The 20897-nt window shown below is 38.1% G+C and overlaps 1 protein-coding gene across 1 annotated transcript in view; it reads right to left on the bottom strand.

Moving 5' to 3' along the window:
• LOC119426096 (adhesion G protein-coupled receptor B2) overlaps positions 1 to 18709 on the bottom strand; it is a 121935-nt gene extending 103226 nt beyond the window's left edge. The window contains exon 1 of the mRNA XM_037693654.1: positions 17821 to 18709. Coding sequence (XP_037549582.1) covers positions 17821 to 18709 — 889 coding nt within the window. The remainder of the gene's footprint in view (positions 1 to 17820) is intronic.
• Positions 18710 to 20897: the final 2188 nt, after the last annotated feature.

Genomic DNA, 20897 nt, shown 5'->3' with positions numbered 1-20897 from the left:
TGTTTTAGGAGAATGGATAATTAATTTACTGCTTTTCTTAAGCCTCAGTGGTATGAGAATACATTCAGCAGAGACGATGCATTTATTACATTTACTCACAGGAATCTCCACAAGACAGGTTTGTCAGTGAGACAGCTGAATGGCTATAACTACAGCATTTTCCTTCTAATCATTCTTACCACTTGTAATAAAAATATTGTCTTGTAAAATAAGGACATTTGTGTCCACATGATTCTGATTTTACTTTGAATCTCAAAACCCATTGTACATATGTCACTGATTTACAAACCATCATTGAGTCAGTAAGAAGTCTTGAGTGGTAATTGGCAAAAAACATGGAGGCATTTATTTGATGGGTTCAACTATCCAAAGGCCCAAAGTCCATAGATTCAGTCTGTTGTTGGCAGGAGGTTTGCAGCCTATCGTTCTGTTGGATCCAGAATTACACAGTGATTCACAGCTGTCTGCCTGTGCAAAGCAATGGTGCAAAGAAAAACATTTATATTTTCATTCAGGTGAACCTTCACTCACTCCACACACATGGCTGAGTAAATCAAAGCAAGCTCCAAACTGGGTGACACCACTTTTTTTTTTTTTTTTCCCCACACAGAAATTCATCCTTGCCAAAACATTGATGCATGCGTTTCAAATCAGTGAGCAGTGACATTACACACACACACACACACAAAAAATTATATATATATATATATATATATATATATATATATATATATATATATTTTTTTTTTTTTTTTTGTTACATATACTCTTCATAAAGCAATCTACTTTAAGTAAAATATTTAATGCTCATAACTGTTCTACCAGACCCTGCTTCAGAAGGACTCAAACTCTTCCTTAAGTTTGTGGATGGATGGATGAATGGATGGATAGATGTATAGATAAATAATTATTTATCCTCATCTTTTTTCTTTCTTTTTTTGTTTTCTTCATTTTTCAAACCAGGTCAGACAAAAGTTCACACACACGAAAGGTCAAATCTGTCACAGAGGTGTGTATGTCCTGATGCTGTCATCTGAGCAAAACTGGATTTTAAAACAAATGCATCACAGTCACACATTGAAAATCAGGCCCGCAGCAACAGTGTCACATCACCGAGGGCACAGGTGCACTGTGGGATGCCTGTCTATTTTCTGCAGTTAATCGATCACATGAAGTCAGTGGAGCTTGACTGAGAGTCAGTGGGCCAGAGTGTGATATAAACTATGTTAGTGTGTGTCTGTGAGTGTATATGTGTATGGGGGGTGGGTAATATATCTCAGTATTCCATTATCTCTGAATTGCTTTAGAACTGCAAGAGCCTTTGGAGACACATCGTAGCTGCGAGGCTTTCTGTCATCCACTCGTTCACACACATCATACACCCTCACAATTGTTCCTTCTTTCCACATACAAACACAAATGCACACTCTCAAATGGCAGATGTATTTGGGGAATTCTCTTTAAGGTTAGCTAATTTGGCCCACTGGTACCTTAACTACATCCCCTTGGATTTGTCTCTTCACACGTCATTCCACACATCCACTCTCTGTTTGAAACACCCTTCCTCTCTGCCCAGGCTGCTGTCCACCACTTCACATCATAGAAGTTTCATTAAATGAAGAGAGGATGATGTGCCAACCTCCTCATTCCATACCTTCAACCAGTTCAATCCTCTATGGTTTGTAAGACATTTAGAGCGTGAATATCATACCTGGCTGCAAAGTACTCTCTTTAAATACTTTCTCTGTACGTCCACCAACTGCATGTTATTTTCATCAAGTTGAGCCTCTCTTAAATGTCCTTTTCTTTAAGTAAACTACTAATGCTGGCTGTGTTATACTATATGTGGATTAAACTGGTTATAATTGAGTTGAAGTTAATATTCGGTCTTATGTATTTATTTTGTTATAGTGCCCTGAGAATAATTGTACTGGTACAAAACATAAATAAAGTGAATTAACATAATCAGGGATGCATAATATCAGCAGTGAAAAAACTGCAAACTGAATTTTAGAATTGTACAAATAAATTAGAACACACTGCTTTATGCATATTTCTATGGGTAATTTAAAATATGCTAAAAATGTGTTAATATGCGAGTATTGACCTCTGGTTATTTCTAAAATGATAATTTACAGTATGGCCTTTTGATCATTTATGGCATTAATTCTGTCAACCTGCTTATAACAATAGCAATGTAATAAGTTTCATATGTCACTGACTTAACTAAAACGAACAGAGAAGCAAAATTGGCATACAAACAAACTGTAACAAACAACTCTAAAGCATTTTTTGACACACATTTACCAGGAACTGCATGACTACATGTCACCATAAAACCAAAGTGTCACATAAAAGCAGATAACTTGAGCTATGAACATATCACTATTGGAAATAGAGCTGTGTGTTGAGCCCCCTCCTGTTCACTCTGCTCACATATGACTGTGCACCTACCTATCCAGGCTGTCATATTGTAAAGTTTGCAGACAATGCATCAGTGGTGGGACACATTGCAAACTGATGAGTCCAGCTACAGGAGGTGGGACACCTGGAGAGCTGGTGCAGGAAAAACAACCTTCACATCAATGTGAAGAAGACAAAGGAAATAATTGTGGATATCAGAAGGAACAAACACATCATAGGAGGATCTGCAGTGGAAGTGGTTTCCAGCTACAAGTACTTGGGTGTACACCTAAATGACAACCTCAGCTGGGGAAACAACACTACCAGCCTGATCAAATCAGAGTCAGAGAGTCAGAGAGAGAAAGCACATCAGCGACTCTACTTCAGGCTGGACTGGGAAGCTCAGTCCTCACATCCTACAGGTGTGCACTGGAGAGCATCCTGTGCTCCAGTGTCAACGTGTGGCATGGAGGCTGCACAGCTGCAGAAAGGAAAGCTTTGCAGAGAGTGGTGAAGACTACACAGAAGTCTGGTGGAGTCAGGCTCCCCACCATCACACCTCCAGAAGCATGAAGAGGGCGACCTGCATCATGAAGGACCCCACTCATCCAGAACACACATTTTGTGCCCCGTTCCCCTCAGGAAGAAGGTTGAGGAGCATAAAGTGTAGAACTAGTAGACTGAGGAACAGCTTCTACCTTGAAACTGTTAGACTCATGAATCCCTAACCATGAATATCACTGTAAAGCTGTAAAGAAAGAAAAAAAAAAAAAAAAACACTGTAATGTCACTTTAATTGGTGATATGTGACTTATATGTGTTGCTGATTATCCATGCTGCTGATTATCTCCTGCTGCTGATTATCTCATGCTGCTGTATTCATACCCATTTGCTCACTACAGACTCATGTTCGGGCTGCTGTTTAATACACCATATTATTTTACATTATTCGTGTTTTGTGTATATCTTAAATCTTTTAGCGTCTCATTTAGCGCTTGTTTAGCGTATAACTTAGTTTACATCTTAGATCCTTATATACTGTTTCTCTTCATACATTATATTTTTGCTATTTTTGGTTGTAACTGGGACCTGGTGCAGTACACAATCCCGTCCCACCTCATAAACCACATGTGATGTGAATGACAATAAAGAAACTTGAACTTGAAACTTTCACATGCAAACATCAGAAAATGTTTTTTTTTTTTTTTTTTTTTAATGAATTATTTAGATTTCTAAATAACTTAAAGCATTAAAATGTCTGTTGAACAAAATCAATTTTGGTTGTATCTTGGCAGAAACGTATAATTTTTCATTACATTTTGAATATTTTCCTAATATATATATATATATATATATATATATATATATATGTGTGTGTGTGTGTGTGTGTAACTTAATTTTGGATTGTTTGTTTGTTTTCATTTTGAAACATCAGTTTTGAAGTTTCAAAATGTGGTCACCTCATATGCTTTCAATAAAATAAGTCACAGATTTAAAACAGTTTATTTTGATCACATTAGCTGAGATGCCACAGTCAATATAACCTGACTGACATAAAAGTCCAAACAGAGATATGTGATACCACAAGCAACAGAATCCTCATGTTTGAATCAGTTTGCAAAAGAAAGCATGGTGCTGCTGTGACTCATTACTGGTAGGTAGAAGGGGTAAACAGGACCAACTATATTTGGAGAAGTTCACCATGGTTTATTTTGTTTAACCATCTTATTAAAACTCACTCCAGCAAAGGTTGTCTTAGTTTCTTGCCATCATATGCTTTGCTTGAACATGTTTGAAACAAGAGGTGTGGAGCAAACTCAGCAGAAACACTATAACCACTGATAACAGACATTAAAATAGTGGAAGTGTGTAGTCAGATTGCTATTATGTTCCACCACATTTAGAATTGTGTGTCCAGTAAACTTTTGCTAGTACATTTTAATCTGCTTCTTAAGATTGTGGAAGAAAATCCCTCAGCTCAGTTTCTTTTGTTTCATAGATTTGTTTTGGCAACTTGCATTCTAGGAGTGACCTGACTACCTTCTTATGGTCTCAGTTAAATCTTCAAAGTCTTTAGCAGCTCAAATCTGCTCAAGTTCTGAAAGAGTTGGCTTTGTTCTTGCCCCCTTCCACCACATTTCAACATCCATCCATCCATCCATCCATTTTCTTTACCCGCTTATTCCATTTTTGGGTCACGGGGGTCGCTGGTGCCCATGTCCAGCAATCACTGTGCGAGGGGCGGGGTACACCCTGGACGGGTCGCAAGTCCATCACAGGGACACACAGAGACAAACGAGACAAACAACCATTCACTCTCTCACTCACACCTAGGGACAATTTTTAGAGTTACCAATCAGCCTAACATGCATGTTTTTGGACTGTGGGAGGAAACCGGAGTACCCGGAGAAAACCCACGCATGCACGGAGAGAACATGCAAACTCCACCCAGAAAGGCCCCTGGACCGGGGTTTGAACCAGGGACCTGCTCGCTGAGAGGCAGCAGCTCTACCAGTTGCGCCACCGTGCTGCACATTTCAACATTAAATTCAAAATTCAAATCGAGACACTCAATAGAGGGGTCCCAAAATGCATCTGTTCCTTTTGAGAAAACACCTAATGACACCATAAAGAAACAATCTGTCCCAACAGATCACCTACAGTAGTTAAATGAAAGTAGTGTCAGTTTATTTAAAAATGCAGCTCATCTGCTCATGAGTAAAACATATTAACCTTCCATTGTTCCATTGAGCTGAGCCTCAAGCTAATGTTTGGTGAGATATGATTGTACTGCTGTATAGTGAACTTTTTTCCCATCTTTTCAGCCATTTTAACTGCTAATCAAAAGTAGAGAACCAAGATGTCATACTCTCCGGTGGTACACTTCAACTGACCTTTGACATCATTGAAGTGTTCCCAGGCTAAAAAATAATATGTAATTATTTCAGCATGGAATGGTGGAATGATTTTTAAATCCAAAGCCTTTTTAATCTGAGGTCATGGTCCTCAGTTGCAAAGGGGTGGATTGCTCTCTTTAGGTCGAGGGTGAGGTGTGGAAGAGTTTGAGTATCTTAGTGTTTTGTTCATGAGTGAGGAAAGAATGGTGCATGAGATTGACAGACAGACTGGTGCAGTGTCTACAGTATTGTGGACTCAGTGCTGGTTTGTTGTGGTGAAGAGAGGGCTGAGCTGTAAGGCAAATCTATCTGTTTACCAGTCATTCTACTTTCCTACCCTCACCTATGGTCATGAACTCTGGGTAGTGACTGAAAGAATGTGATTGTGGATACAGGTGGTTAAAATGAGTTTCCTCTGTAGGGTAGCTGGACTCTTAGCGATAGTTTGAGAAGTTCAGTTATCTGGGAGAGACCTGGACTAGAACCGCTGCTCCTCCACATTGAAAGGAGCAAGTTGAGGTGGTTTGGGCATCTGGTAAGGATGCTTCCTGGGTGCATCCCTAGGGAGGTGCTGTGGGCATGTCCAACTGGAAGGAGACCCCGGAGAAGACACAGGACACGATGGAGAGACTATGTCTCTTAGTTGGCCTGGGCATACCTTGCTGTCCTCTCTGAAGTGCTGGAAGAGGTGGCTTTGGAAATAGATGTCTGGGCTTCCCTGATGAAGCTGCTCCCCCCGCGACCCGACTTTGGAATGAGCGAAATATAATGGATGGATGAATGGATGGATGGATTTGTACTGGGGTGCTCTTCTAGACATATTTAACCAACACATCTTAAAATGAATGCAGCCAGGAGGCATGGTAATCAAATGACTGAACCACCTCAGCAGTTGATTCTGATGCATAGGAGCAGGGGCTCTATTCCTCTTTTGTTCCAGATGATGGCAATCCTCTCCCTATCTCAAAAGCTACCTAGGCTAGGCTCTAGGCTAGGGCCCAGCCACACTATGATATAATTTCATTTCAGCTTCTTGTACCTAGGATCATATACTTTCTGCCATCATTAATTTCTTATTACTACAGACAATGGCTGACACAGACAGACCAGTAAATTGGTGTGCATTTCATCTGAGCTCCTTTGTCAGTACATAAAGTAGCATCCCTCTAATTACCACAACAATGCCCCAATTTATTGTTTCATCTCCTTCCTACCATTGATTGTGAACCTAACACTGAGACAATGTAATACCTTTAATTGAGTCAAAGACTCATCCCTAAACTAGAGGATGTGCTGCACTTTTTTTTTCCAATCAATATGGCTTTATATTTACTCTTTATATCAAACTACACTGAAAACATACATATTTTATATGATTTTGCTAAAGGAAGCCACTTAAATGTGAGGACATTTTAGGATAGATGTGTGTGACTTTGGAGACTGTTTTACCATTTTCTGGACAAGGAAGCTTACTGTGAAAAATGCATCGCAAAACTTAAAAACATAAATAACTTCCAGGTAAAATGTTAGCAGTGCACAATGCAGCTGGACAAACAAGTGCATTTATTGGAAGATACACTCCATATTTTTTTAGTTTACCTTGATTTATTACATTTTTAATGACATCCACGGGAAGTTGGCTCATGTGATGAAAACCAATCCACTGTGATGAAAAGTGATCTGTGGAGGGAAAAGAAATGGATGTGCCTTTGTGTGTGTGTCTAAAGACCTCTTCTGGAGCATAAAGGGGCTCAGTGCTGGGTGAGGGAGCTATAGCTGAGGAGCACAGAATACTAATTCTGTTTCCACAGTCAACCTGAGTTGATTTTTTATTTTATTTTATTTATTTTTTTTACACACAGTTTTGCTACATCATTTTTTAGGGAAAAATCACCGCGGCAATTGTGTTCTGCAGCCTGCAATTACTCTTTGTCAAAAGCAATGGCGTATGTGTGTGTTTGTGCCTTTTTCACTGTGTCTGCACATGATTTGGTAGAGTTAAGGGTTATCAAAACACCTGTATGTACCAAGTGCTAACTCAGTGTGAGAAAAAAAATAATAAAATAAAAATAAAACACTTCTCACACATGCTACAAAATACACACTCAATGGATACATAAATCACACAATTATATTTTTCCTAATTAACAAAGAAGATTAAAATGTCAGTACCACTTTAAACCCCTTAAACATGGCTAATAAATGGTTTATAGATATGTTATAAATTCCTCTATTAACATTTCATAAATCATAAATAATTGTTTATTAAGCATTAACTAAGGGTGACAGAGAGACAACAGACCAGTTTATTGCCAAATAGTGAGACCAATCTGCTCACCTATACATTAGGCTTAGAGTTGTTATATTAAACATTGCAAACAAAGTTACTACCTTGTAAACACAATACATGTTTGTAAATCTATTTTCATAGGATATAATATTAGTTGTAGATACTTACAATGCAGTGATAAAGTACACTATTATATATAATATTATTATTATTTTTATTATTTTAACAGGTGAACAGCTACATTTTATTATAAAGTACAGTAAACGTATAAATAATGTCAAAATAAAATGTTGATGTGTGAATCAACAGTAACCCCTAAAAGCACATTTTTTTTTATTAATATTTTCTTCATAGGGCAGCACGGTAGAGCAGTTGGTAGAGCTGTTGCCTCTCAGCGAGCAGGCCACCCTGGATAAAATCCCAGTCCGGGGGCCTTTCTGGGTGGAGTTTGCATGTTCTCTTGTGCATGCGTGGGTTTTCTCCAGGTACTCCGGTTTCCTCCCACAGACCAAAAACATGCATGTTAAGCTGATTGGTAACTCTAAATTGTCCCTAGGTGTGAGTAAGAAAAGCAATGCTTGTTTGTCTCATTTGTCTCTATGTGTCCCAGTGATGGACTGGGTACCTGTCCAGGGTGTCCCCTGCCTTTTGTACAGTGATTGCTGGACATGGGCACCAGTGACTCTATGCAACCGTAAAAGGAAGAAGTGGGTAAAAGCTAATGGATGGATGGATTTTCTTTATAGTGATATTTTAAAGCTAAATAAAATTTAAAATAATAATAAAAAAAAAGAAACCTGGACCACACTGAGGTATCTTAAGTAATGCAAGAGCAATTTAAGTGCAATGTCCTCTGTGTGAGGGAATGCATTTCACTGATGTCAACTTGCAATCTCTTTGACCTTTAGATTATTCACCAAGAAAAAAACAAACAAAAAAACCCCTTTCTCTTTCACCCGATTCTTCCATTTTGGGTCATGGGGTTGCCCATGCCCATGTCCAGCAATCACTGTGTGAGGGGTGGGGTACACCCTGGACGGGGTCGCAAGTCCATCATAGGGACACAGAGACAAATGAGACAAACAACCATTCACTCTCTCACTCACACCTAGGGACAATTTAGAGTTACCAGTCAGACTAGCATGCATGTTTTTGGTCTGTGGGAGAAAACCAGAGTACCTGGAGAAAACCCACGCATGCACAGAGTGAACATGCAAACTCCACCCAGAAAGGCCTTCTCGCTGAGAGGCAGCAGCTCTACCAGTTGTGACACCGTGCTGCCCCCTGTTGAAAAGTTATGAGCATTAAATAGTTTAAGAAGAGTGTTCTTTGAAGAGTTTCAGTTTAAAAACTGTTGTTAAATTCTGACAAATTAAGCTATCAGCAAGTCTGAGTAAGACCAAAACCAAAGGGATTGTTTTTTCATCTTTAAACTGTTCCAGTCCTAAATATATTTTAGCAGTACATGTAATTGCAAAGCATATTTTAGAACTATTTACATCTTTATCATTTTCAAAATAAACAGTTATTTCAGGAGAAATATTATGAACTTCATCCTAGAAATGTCTCATGCTGCTAGCAAACTGCTACCTGTCATTGCTACGACTGTTATTTGTTCTTGCAAATAATCCCAAAACTCTGTATGCAGCATTGTGCGAATTACATGGAGCTATGAAATTTGTTATTTTTCTTTCTCCATGCTGATGTCAATCAAATATCTACAACAATTAAAATGATATTTGTTCATAACTTTCCACAGAAATCACTTCAAAAATCTAAATTATTCCTTTTGTAAGGATGGTGCCCCCTTGTGGCGGGTCCCATCCCTACACTCCCTGGTCTTCCTGTCAATTGCCTTGCTTGTTTCCACCCACGTGTCTTCCATGTGTTTGTGATTGCCTCCCTGTGTATTTGTGCATATAGGTCTGCGTCCTTGTGTTTATGAGTTTCCTGGCATTGTCTCCGGTTACCTCTTGCCTCCTGAGTTCCCAGTGATCCCTGCATATGTAAGTTTGCTGCCCTGTCAGCTATTTTGTGTTATTTATATTAAAACGTTATTTTTTTTTTACCTGCCAAGTCGTCATGCTGCCTTCAATTTTGGGTCTGAACCACACCAGATCGTGACAGAATGCCATGACCATAAAAAGACCCAGCGGGCTGCCCGTCCTTGGCTGTGCTCACCCTGGAGCATGAGCAGTGGCTCTACAGTGTTTCATGGGTACTGTATGCACCCCCAACGACATGCGGGCAAGATGGGTTGCAACATAGGATGTCTTGGGTGAGTTCCTTCGGCTGCCGGGATTAATCCAGTACCCGAAGATGGCAAAGCTCCTCGATATGGTGATGGAGGAGCAACGGGTGCTGAATATAATCCGCCGGTCCGCTGACCTACACCATCATCGCCTCCAGAATGTTCTGCACCTCCTGCTCTGCCACCAGTGGCCGTCACTACTGCAGCCCCTGTGGTGCCTTCCATGTCTACCACTGTCTCCGTAGTTTTTACAGCTCCTGCAGTTCCTGACGAGTCCATGTTCTCGGAGGATCACACGTGCCCTGCGCTCTCGTCTCCAGCGGCGGCCCCTGAACCCTCGTCTCCAGCGGCAGCTCCTGCTCCCTCGTATCCAGCTGCAGTTCTGGTGTTGACAGCTATGGCTTCTTCGGTAGTCTCTTCTTTGGATCGTCCACCAGATCCCCCACCCAATGATGGACGGTCTCCCGGCCACCACCCTGAGTTTGCTCCATGTCTTGGACGGCCTCCTGGCTGCCCACCTGAACTTGTTATATATCCTTGTGTTAGTTTTATGTGTTTAGTTCTCAGGCCTGGTCCTGTCAGTTTTTGGTTTCTTGTCCTGGTGTTTCCTCGTGCGCCCCATCCTTGCAGTTCCTCCCTCCGCCCGCCCTAGTTTTTTTTTTTTTTTTTTTTTTTTGGGGGGGGGGGGGGGGTTCTGGGGATGCTAGGGGACATCCTTGGGGGTAGGGTACTGTAAGGATGGTGCCCCATTGTGGCGGGTCCCATCCCTACACTCCCTGGTCTCTGTTAATTTCCTTGATTGTTTCCACCCTCATGTTGTCCAGGTGTTTGTGATTGCCTCCCTGTGTATTTGTGTATATAAGTCTGTGTCCTTGTGTTCATGCGTTTAATGGCATTGTCTCCTGTTACCTCTTGCCTCCTGAGTTCCCAGTAATCCCTGCGTATGTAAGTTTGCTGCCCTGTCAGCTGTTTTGTGTTCTTTATATTAAAACATTTTTATTTTACCTGCCGAGTCGTCGTGCTGCCTGCACCTTTGGGTCTGAACCACACCAGATTGTGACACCTTTATGGGTGCATTTGACATAGTTGCAACATTTGGCACTTATTAAAATGGCTTACTGGATTGTTTTTAAATCACACGTCTTTTATGATTCCCACATTTCAAACCAATGTTGAATTCATTGTCTAATCTTACAAAATGTATCTTAATAATAAAAAATAAAAAAACCTCAGAAAAATAAACAGGACTGAAATAAAAGCTCTTGTTCACATTGGTGGCAAAAACGTTCAGTCCCATGTTAATGTGTGGAAGTCAAGTAATTAAATTAAAGGACAGCTTTAGTTATTGCAGTTTGATGAATGGCCTAATACATCCAAGATGGTGTAATTTCCTTCCATGTGACTAATGAGTGATTGAGAACAATCATGTCTCCTGCATATTTTTTGTATAGAGATAAGTCTAGAACACAGAGACATCCTTGTGTCTTTAGAACTCATAACATCAGAAATTTATGAGCACAATGGGCTTCATTGATCATCAAAGAGGAATTTTAAACATTATAGCTTTCTACCCTTCTCTGAAAAGCTGGGAATTGAAACCACTGTCAGTAAAAAAAAAAAAAAAGCTTTGTATCTCGATTGAGATTGCAGCTTTAACCTTGTACATCCCATGGTTCTCAATCATCATGACAAAAAACGGGGAAGTGTGGCATCCATCATCCTTCACTGTGACAGCAGCAGGGCTGGTGTTTCCACAAATGTCACATAAGTGCATCTATTTAAACTCTTGAGAAATGTATTTTAATACAAAAAAAAAAAAAAAGATAGATGGATAGTATATGAATCAAGGTATAAAATATAGAAACTGTTGTTCAAATGTAGACCTTGGCATTCATGAGCAACCTGTCTATCAGTAAACTTATCCTAGTTACACTATTGATGGACTATTTGCTTGTAGGGATTTATTATTATTGCTCCAAATATTTTTGTATATGATTCACAAATAAGAATTGTTTTCAAAAATCTAAGCTAATATTCAGAATCACTTCAATTAATCCTTAATCAAAATGAGTAACAGATTGCAAGCAAGTGCATGATCGCCCACAAAAAAATTGCAGCAAGCGATAATATGATACAAATAATATTTGTAAATATTATGTCCAGTTATTTATGGCCAACAAGCAAAGACGAAATATGGCTTGATTATTACATTCTGCCATTTATTTTTTATTTTTATTTTTTATAAAGATTAAACTAAAATAAGTAAATTTATTTTGGCTGCTCCCTTTTTCATTGGTTGTCACAATGAGGAGACTCGCATGAAAGATTTAGCAATTGTTTTTATGCCATATGCCCTTCCGGACACCACTTGGGCTCAAACCCACAACCTCAGGATTACAAGACCGCAGCACTGATCACCAAGCTACCACAGCCCCAATAATTAAAATAAAATAATTAATTTAAAAAATATATACATTTTAGAAAACAAAGTGGATATATATGGATGCAGTTAGAGAGGACATGGAGGTAGCTGGAGTGAGGACAGAGATGGAAGAGGATGACTCGCTGTTGCGGCCCCTGAAGAGGGGACAAAGAGGAAAAAACAAAAAGCAAATAAATTCTGTCCCAATGGTCCTTAGGTCAAGGTTTTGACCTTCAGGCCTAGTTCACTACAATATAAATTTAAATAGTTTTGTAGTTTGTGTTTTATTTTTGAATGGGAAAATAAAGTGTATTACTGCTAAAAGAAAAATAATCACAAAACCACAATGATCTAAATGTGACACTATAAGGGAAATGTGTGCAAGTGATCCACAGTGGTTTACCCTGTTTACAGAACAATGATCTCTGGAAACATTTATGTTTTTTTGTATTGTTTATTGAGGCAAAACAACAACAGAAAATGTGTTTATATGAATATTGCTGTGATAATAAAATCCGATGTAGTTTCCATGCCATGCAGTTGCTTTAAAAAATATTGTATTTAAAACCAAACTGTCTCATCTGAGCGGGGAGGTTGTAAGACTAAATGAGTGTTGTGCTTTATCAATGAGTGTAAAAAAGGAGGGGGCGTGACCATCAAACTTTAATTATAAACCAAATTGTATTTTCATACTTCTGGCAACACTCTGTAGGAATCTGTGTTTTCTCCTGTCATTTCTCTAATCCTTGTTTCCCATACTCTCCAGTTTGTTCTCTTTCTTGTCAGCTCCTGTCCTCAATCCCAGTCACCCCAGGTGTTTGTCATTATGTCTCGTTAGTGTCCCTGTATTTTCAGCATCTCTGTGCTGTTCCTTTGTCTGTGGATTGTCCTCCTTTTTGCTTTGTTTTCCTCTGTGTCTCTTTGTTCACAACCTCCATGTAAGTTCTGCTGTCACATCAGCCTTTTTGTTTCTTGAAATAAATTTCAAGAAGCATTCACACTATAGTGATCCTGTTTTTATTGATTATTCTTCCAACCATGATGATTTCATACATTTTTCAGCATCTAACTCCTCCCGCAGTTTTTGTGCCATTTCAGCAACTCGTATATCAAAACTTTCAGTCCATTCAGGAGAGGGGGTGCTATGAATTTTGGTATTGGTGCAACTTCAGCTTTTTGATATATTTAGCCTTTTCTGTCATTGTTTGCTTTCATTGAAAATTAATTGAACTCATTTTCCATCCTTCATAACATTTAATCTGGCTACACACTTTTACTGCTACTTTCATATTTTGAACCGGTTAAGCTTCTTTCAGCTTCACTGTGTACTACTACTACTACTACTACTACTACTACTACTACTAATAATAATAATAATAATAATAATAATAATAATAATAATAATAATAATAAAAAATAATTGGCTACTTTCAGCTAATTTCAGCTTTTTTTTTTTTTTTTTTTTACTGTTTTGTGCTCCTTTCAGCTTTATTTGGCTAAGTAACATTTTTGTGCTTCTTGTAACTTGTTTCTGCTAATTCCAGCTTGTTATGCTCATTTCAGCTTATTTCTGCTAAATTCAGCTACTTCTGCTATTCCAGCTAATATTTAGCTGTTTTATGCTAATGTCAGCCTTTTCAGCAAATCCTGCATTATTTGCAACCAATTCAACTTTTTTTCAGCCTAATTCAGCAAAATAATTCTTTACCGACTTAATTCTGGCAATTTAAGCTTCTTTCTGCTTGTTCTAGCAACTATTCAGTTGTTTTTTTTTTTTTGTTTTGTTTTGTTTTTTTCCAGATAATTTCAACTTTACTGTGCTAATTTCTGCCTCTTTCAGCGGTAGTGGGCACAACTAAGCTCACTTCATTTTGGAAATGTAAGCTTCTTTCTACATTTCTTTAGCTACTATTCAGCTGTTTTGGGGAAATTTCTGTTTTTTTAAAATATTTTCCACTTCTGCCCTCTTCTGCTAATTTAGGCTCATTATTCCTTTTCAGCTAGATTTATGGATGTTTATTAGATAATGTCAGCTGTTTTTCAGCAGGTTTGTCTGCAAGAAGCATTCACACTGCTTTTCCACAGGATTTTTTAACTATATATATATATATATATATATATATATATATAGCAAGGGGTCTCCCAAAAATCTCCATTCTGAGACTTGACAGCTTGAGTGTCAAAGGAAACAAGTGCTGTTGTTGTGTTTATATAGACCGCAGCAGAAAAGCTACAGTTTCACTCAAAATCAGCTTTGTGTATCAAGGCCTCAGTTTGTACATGTTATAATGTCACTGTGCCACATATGCTTGAGGGACATGTTGTTGACTGACAGAAATATTAGTGGATCTGAATTATGTGTAATATTTTTAACCTCTTCACATGTTTTAAGCAAATTTAGCACTGAGCCATTCAACGTGTCAAGTTGTCAAAAATCAAACATGTCAATATTTTAGTGGGTTGACATATGATTTCTAAAACCTGCAATATAAACAGAGAAGTCACACATAAATGCAAGTGTTTTGCCATAATTATTTAGGGCGTGTTTGTGCTATATGTTTACCTTTGCACTTTCAAATTATCCACAATGCAAAACAAAAATGTACATTGAAAACTGCTCATCCTTTTATAGAGAAATTAAAATACATGTTCAACAAATGTGAAACAACTCTTTGTCTTTTACCTAACGTGCTCTCTGCCATATAAAATATTTAAGCACGCTGGTGTTGTGCATGCACACATTTTCAAGCCTAGTTAGGTCTGTACAAGGTCGATTTATTTCACCTATTTGTTATTTTTGATGAAGCCTACCAACATTATTAAAAAGAAAGCAATCTTGGTTAGAACCTCTGGTATTTCAGACTGAACTTTCATATTCATAAAGCTATGCACGCATAAGATATATGTACATGTGTGACATTCCTGAGGTAAATAAAAATGAGAATTATGCCAACATTATCCCATAGTTATCTATCAGTAGGACAACAATAGCAAAGTTGATTTGCATGACATTTTCGGGCCAAATGTCCCCTTAATATGTAATTTATATGGAAATGAGAGAATATTTGATTATCTATATTTTAAAGGGATACATGATTCTGTGTCAAAGTTAAACACTCGTCACTTTGATGGACATAAACCCATGATATCTTCAGCTGCAAAGAAAAATAAATAAATATATAAACACTTTGAATGAGCTGTATAATTTAAGATACATTATAGACAATATTGTTTATTCATTACGGTATATATTTTTGTTCTTATTTTATGCACATTGTGTCTAGTTAAGTGCAAAAAAAAAAAAAAATTCTGCAAATAATTTGTTCATTCACAATCTACACAACACACATTTTATCCCTACATGTGACCTAGAGTGTTATGTAATATACAAACAAGAACAATGCTTTTGTACATTTTATTAGTTTTGAACCATTTTCAACGTAGTTTATGTGAGTCAAAGTGTGCCAGAAATAAAACTGAAGATTGGTATGATTTAGCAGCCATATATTAATAATAATATTAATAATAATAATAATAATGATGTGTCTGAGTGACTGATTACTTAGAAGGAAAAAAAAAACTGTCATCAAATTTTCTCATCAACAAAACTTATGTTATTTACAGAGACGTGCAGATGTCACAACTTATTCAGTAATCTAGATTAGTACAACTGCTGTAAGTATAAATTAATCGTCACTCCAAGTGATAGTGTGTATTTTCTCAGAATTTTGTAATTTATTAGTATTGTTTATCCCCTTACCATTTAAATACATGTAGTCAATGTATAAATTAGTAAATGTAACAACAGCTACAATTATTTTCCAGTGATCGCTTGAGAATTGTCATTATTATCAGATGACGTCTGCCTTTTCCACACATAACCTGCAAGTTCTCAGCTTAAAGACGCCATGAAGCAACCACCTTACCCGTTTTGGTACTTAGCAAATCTGTAAGGTTGATAGTTGATGTACACTTAATTATATGCTTACACACATCAAGTTGGCATTGGAGAATAAACTGAGAGACAACAACGTTGTTTGTTAAACTTACCCCACTTCACAAAAATACATCGATTTGACCTGATGGCAACCATTGTTCTTGGATCAATGAAGTATCAGTCAACAAACTGTCACCCTCCTATCTATCTTGGCATGTTCAAGATGATATAAATGTGCAAAAAATATATTACATTTGAAGTTTTAATTTAAAGTAATGGGTGATAACATATTGTATAAATTGTTAATCAACATGCAAGAAATCCACCATATTTGAGTCATTGAATGGTTTATTATTACCAAAGCACTAAGCACATTTGTTTATGCAGTTGCCTTTTCTGCCATAGTTTGATGAATAAATACATAAAATTATAAAATAATAAAAACTGTATTTCCCTAACCATTAATTCAACCTTTATTTATACAGGTTAATCCCATTTAGCCTTGGGGACTCATTTACAAGAGAGGCCTGAGCTATTTTGTGGCCCTTCATTTCTTCACTTTAAGGTTATTTAATGATAATATGAATCACTAGTGTAGTAAACTTCAGATAAAAATAGTGTTCATGTCTGCAAGGCTGGAGTCTAGCTAGAATCCTTATGTGTATTGTAGTCAGGCCAAGTCTCTCCAACCAACTATGTGGTCTCTATGCGCTTATTACCTCCCGAAGGGAAAATTAGCCATGTGTGTAATTTTGCAAACTAAAAGATACACTGCATTATATCACTGCATACATCAATTCACACTGGCATTCATCTAATGTAATTGCATTAGAAAAAAAAAAGAAACCTGTTAGTAACAATGAAAAGAAATTATCAAGAGAGCCTAAGTGCAAGCTCTTGTTACATTTTTGTTTTGATAAAGCATTTATCTACGTAGCTTACAGCTACAAAAGGATTAATATGGTATGCATTCATGCAAACATGTGGATTGTAAATGGATTATCTGCTCCGTGTTCAACTTATTGAGATATTTGTATATTTGTGCTTGGGTGTCACATCTGATCTTGTCTTAACTCTGTAAACAGATTATCTGGTGCGCACATGAAGTCAACACACAATCATGTGGGCTGATTTCATTGGAGCCACACCTCTTGCCCACGTCGGGGAATCTCTAAAATATAGATCAAAAGACTGAATTTCTGTCAGGCATAACTAACCTTTTGATGGAAGGCTTAAAATGCTTCCTTTGAACTGCTCGAGTTTTTTAATTAAAGGGCAACACGCAAAACACACAAAATATCCAAAGCATAAATTCTCTGTCAAGCTGAGAATTATGACCTCCCTGAGGTGGTATGAAAATCCAGGATAACAAGAATAACTCTTTGTGTGTTTGTCTCTCAAAGCTGGGTACATATGCAAACAATTGTGCATAAGATAAAATCCCCTTGTTGATTTTCATACGCTATTGTGTGCATTGACAATGTATGCCATTGCATGTTGTGTTACACTGTATGTAAAAATAAAATAAAATCTGCACAGAGAAGTGTGTTTAAATGTAATATAATAAAAATAGAAAAAAGCAGCTCTGAAGACATTGCATTGTTAGGAACGTAATCCTACCTTGTCGGACATCTCTGGGTGCTATGGCGATTGCATCGTTGGAATGAAGTTCAGTCACGCAGCAGTCATCAGGAACCAGTGAACCATTGCTGAAACTATGTGGTGTCTCTGGGAGTAATGGAATAGGTGGTGCCATAATGTTGTGATTTGGGCAAATACATCCTGTTTGGGTCATCCCGCAACCATCCCCGTCAGAAACCTCCCAGTCGCCATTGTGTTCTGTCCGCAAACACTCCTCAAACCACCGGCAGAGCACACCACATGTGAACTGACTGGAGTTCTCGTTATTTATGAGTAACACCTCAACAAGCCTCTGCTCCAACAATTCCTTGGTTACCTGAGGTTCATCTGCAGCAGGATGTCTTGTTAGACACAGCTGAACAAAGTTTTTGTCAAACTGAAGAAAGGAGTATGGTCTGTCTGAGTTGGAGTGGCTGCCACACAGATCAATGACTTCCTGATCTCTGGCTGTGCCTGTTTGTAAATGAAGGGAGCAACTTTGATTGGCCTGGTGATGGTCAAGGGAAAGGAGCATGGGGGAGTGTGTCTGGCAGATGACAGGATGACGAGAGAAACGGAGGTAGAGGGAGTACTTTGTGGGATCTGGATTTTCCAGGGACCACGAACAACCAGGTGCTCTGGTGGGAAAGAGCTCTTTTAGGGAGAAAGAGCCATAGAGCACCCCTGCTACAAGGCTGGAGCATGGAGAAGAGATGGGTGAGGGGCCCGTGTCTGCCCTAGTGCTGAGAATGCTATCAGCAGCCCCATGGGCAGCCTCAGCTAGGGCAGAGAGAGGAGCTGTAGCGAGGGCAGACAGAGCAGCCAGGGCCCCAGCCAGAGCCAGGAGGAAGGACAGCACAGACAGACACACCCCACCAGCAGTGTTCATCCTATGACATTCGTCCTGCAGAAAGAGAAGACAAAACAAAAGATGATGTGGTCAGATTGGTATGAGCATTGAACATATTTGGAAGCATCTTTAAATAACCTCAACAGAATCAGCATGACTCAAACAAAAGAAAGTCTTCATTATACTATCCCAGTCAATACTGAGGAATCTAGCCTGGTAGGGGTATGTTTTTATAATGTGTTCTGTATTGCCTCAGAGGATAACAAAACCAACTTTGTGACAGCAGTTCTCCTGAAGTTCTTCAAATGCACAGACACACACAAGAACTGTCAAAAACACAAACACATCCCTGCTGGGCTGGATTAAAAGGGTTGATGACTTGGCTGTTGAGACATGCACTGTGGGGCCTGCTCTACCCTTCCCTGCTGATATGTGCACGCAAACACACACAGCATCCTGCTGAGCAGCTCCCCTAAGGTTCTGGCAAACTATTACCATCACTGACACAGCAAGGGTCCGCCAACAGCCTGATTTTGACTCACAAAGCACACACACACATTAACTACTGACAGAAATAAAGAAAACTCCATATACAATATTTTGCTTGAAACTACTTCAGTAGTCACTGTGTCTGGTGGATCGCATGAGACTTCCAAGTGGCTCAGCAAAAAAACGTTTTCAGGATGTCGTGTGGGAAATGGGAAATGTTTGCCTTTATGCACCAATAACTTTTTAGAATGACAGCCAAGGTATTTTTTTTAGAATGACTAGTCTTTGAAATTCGACTCGGGTATTTTTTTGCACAGGTTTGGGAAATCTTAATTGCAAAGGAATATGTTTTTAAAACAAGATAAATTATTTTTTGAGCTATTTTCCTCATCTGGTACAATCATATGTTCAAACACATCCATATACAGATAGCCAATCCTGCATTAATTAATGGGGTTTCCTAAAACATACAAGTCAAACAAATTAAGGATAATTCATGTCTAATTTTGAGGTATTATTCAGGTCTGAAGAACTTAAATGAAGAATATTTTTGTTTGAGAGGTAAAAGCACTTATCTATCATAGGAGAGCACTGAACACTTATGTCTGTCTATCTATCTATATATATATATATATATATATAGATATATATATATATATATATATATATATATATATATCTATATATATATCTATATATATATATATGTGTGTGTGTGTGTTTCATTATGTTGAAACATTTCGTCTTTCATACAAAATACTTTATCAGTCTGAGGAGCTGCAACAAATTCAGTCTTAATAATAGCATCTTCACCTAGTGGGTCAACCAGTTAGATGATGCTAAGATGGTTTCTGGAGTCTACCCTCTTCCTCGCCAACTTGTTTCAGGCGGTCATGGCCAAGTGGTTCAAAACATCCTGATTCATGCTCAATAATCTGGACTCATGAAGTCTTTTGGATGAAAGATGAAATGTTTCAACAAAAATAAACCATCCAGAGGATTTGACTTAACATTGTTGGATTTTTGTACCTGAATTGTTGAGTATGAATCAAGATATGTGCCCTGATGTTCGAGCAATTTGAAATCTGAATCCAAATGTGTACTCATTTTTAAACATAACTAGAAAACAAACTTTTTTTTCCCTGAAACATTTTGTACCAATCATTATTTTCTGAACCTAAAAGCTGTTTTAGTGAGACGTTGTGCCAAAAATCCTTTCCCATGACTCTTGACATCTGCTTCAAATATTTATGACTTGTTTGTAGCATAAAATTGGGCACCAAGGTTATCAAATGTGTAATCCTGGCAAAGAGACCCATTCAAGGAAGGACATTTGTAGCTTACAACAACTGACTCAAGGTCCAGATTGATGAAATACGGTGTGCTTTCTGGCTTGTGTACAACTCTACAATGGATCTTCAGCATTTCATGCGTGGTACACAAGGTCTAGAAAAATGCATCACCATATCTAGAGGTGATATCATAGGGATGAACATTTTAAAAGGTACTTTGCTTTCATTGTAGGTGGACTAAATTGGAGCTAAAAGTGCATGAAAGGCAAATGGGTGATATGTAATAAAGCTGGAGTGATGAGTGGGGAGAGTTTGAAGAAAGAAGTCGTTAAAAGCATAATTATACATGAACTATGAAAATTTGTAGATGATTTGCATCACTCACCATGACAAATTATTAATCTCTTTTGGGTTTTATGTTTTCTTATGACCCATAGAAATGTACA

The sequence above is a fragment of the Nematolebias whitei genome, chromosome 19 (genome assembly GCF_014905685.2).
Source record: "Nematolebias whitei isolate Nwh7 chromosome 19, NemWhi1, whole genome shotgun sequence".
Lineage (NCBI taxonomy): Eukaryota > Metazoa > Chordata > Actinopteri > Cyprinodontiformes > Rivulidae > Nematolebias > Nematolebias whitei.
Note: the sequence above shows the minus strand (reverse complement) of the source record. Positions and strands in the feature narration are given on the sequence as shown.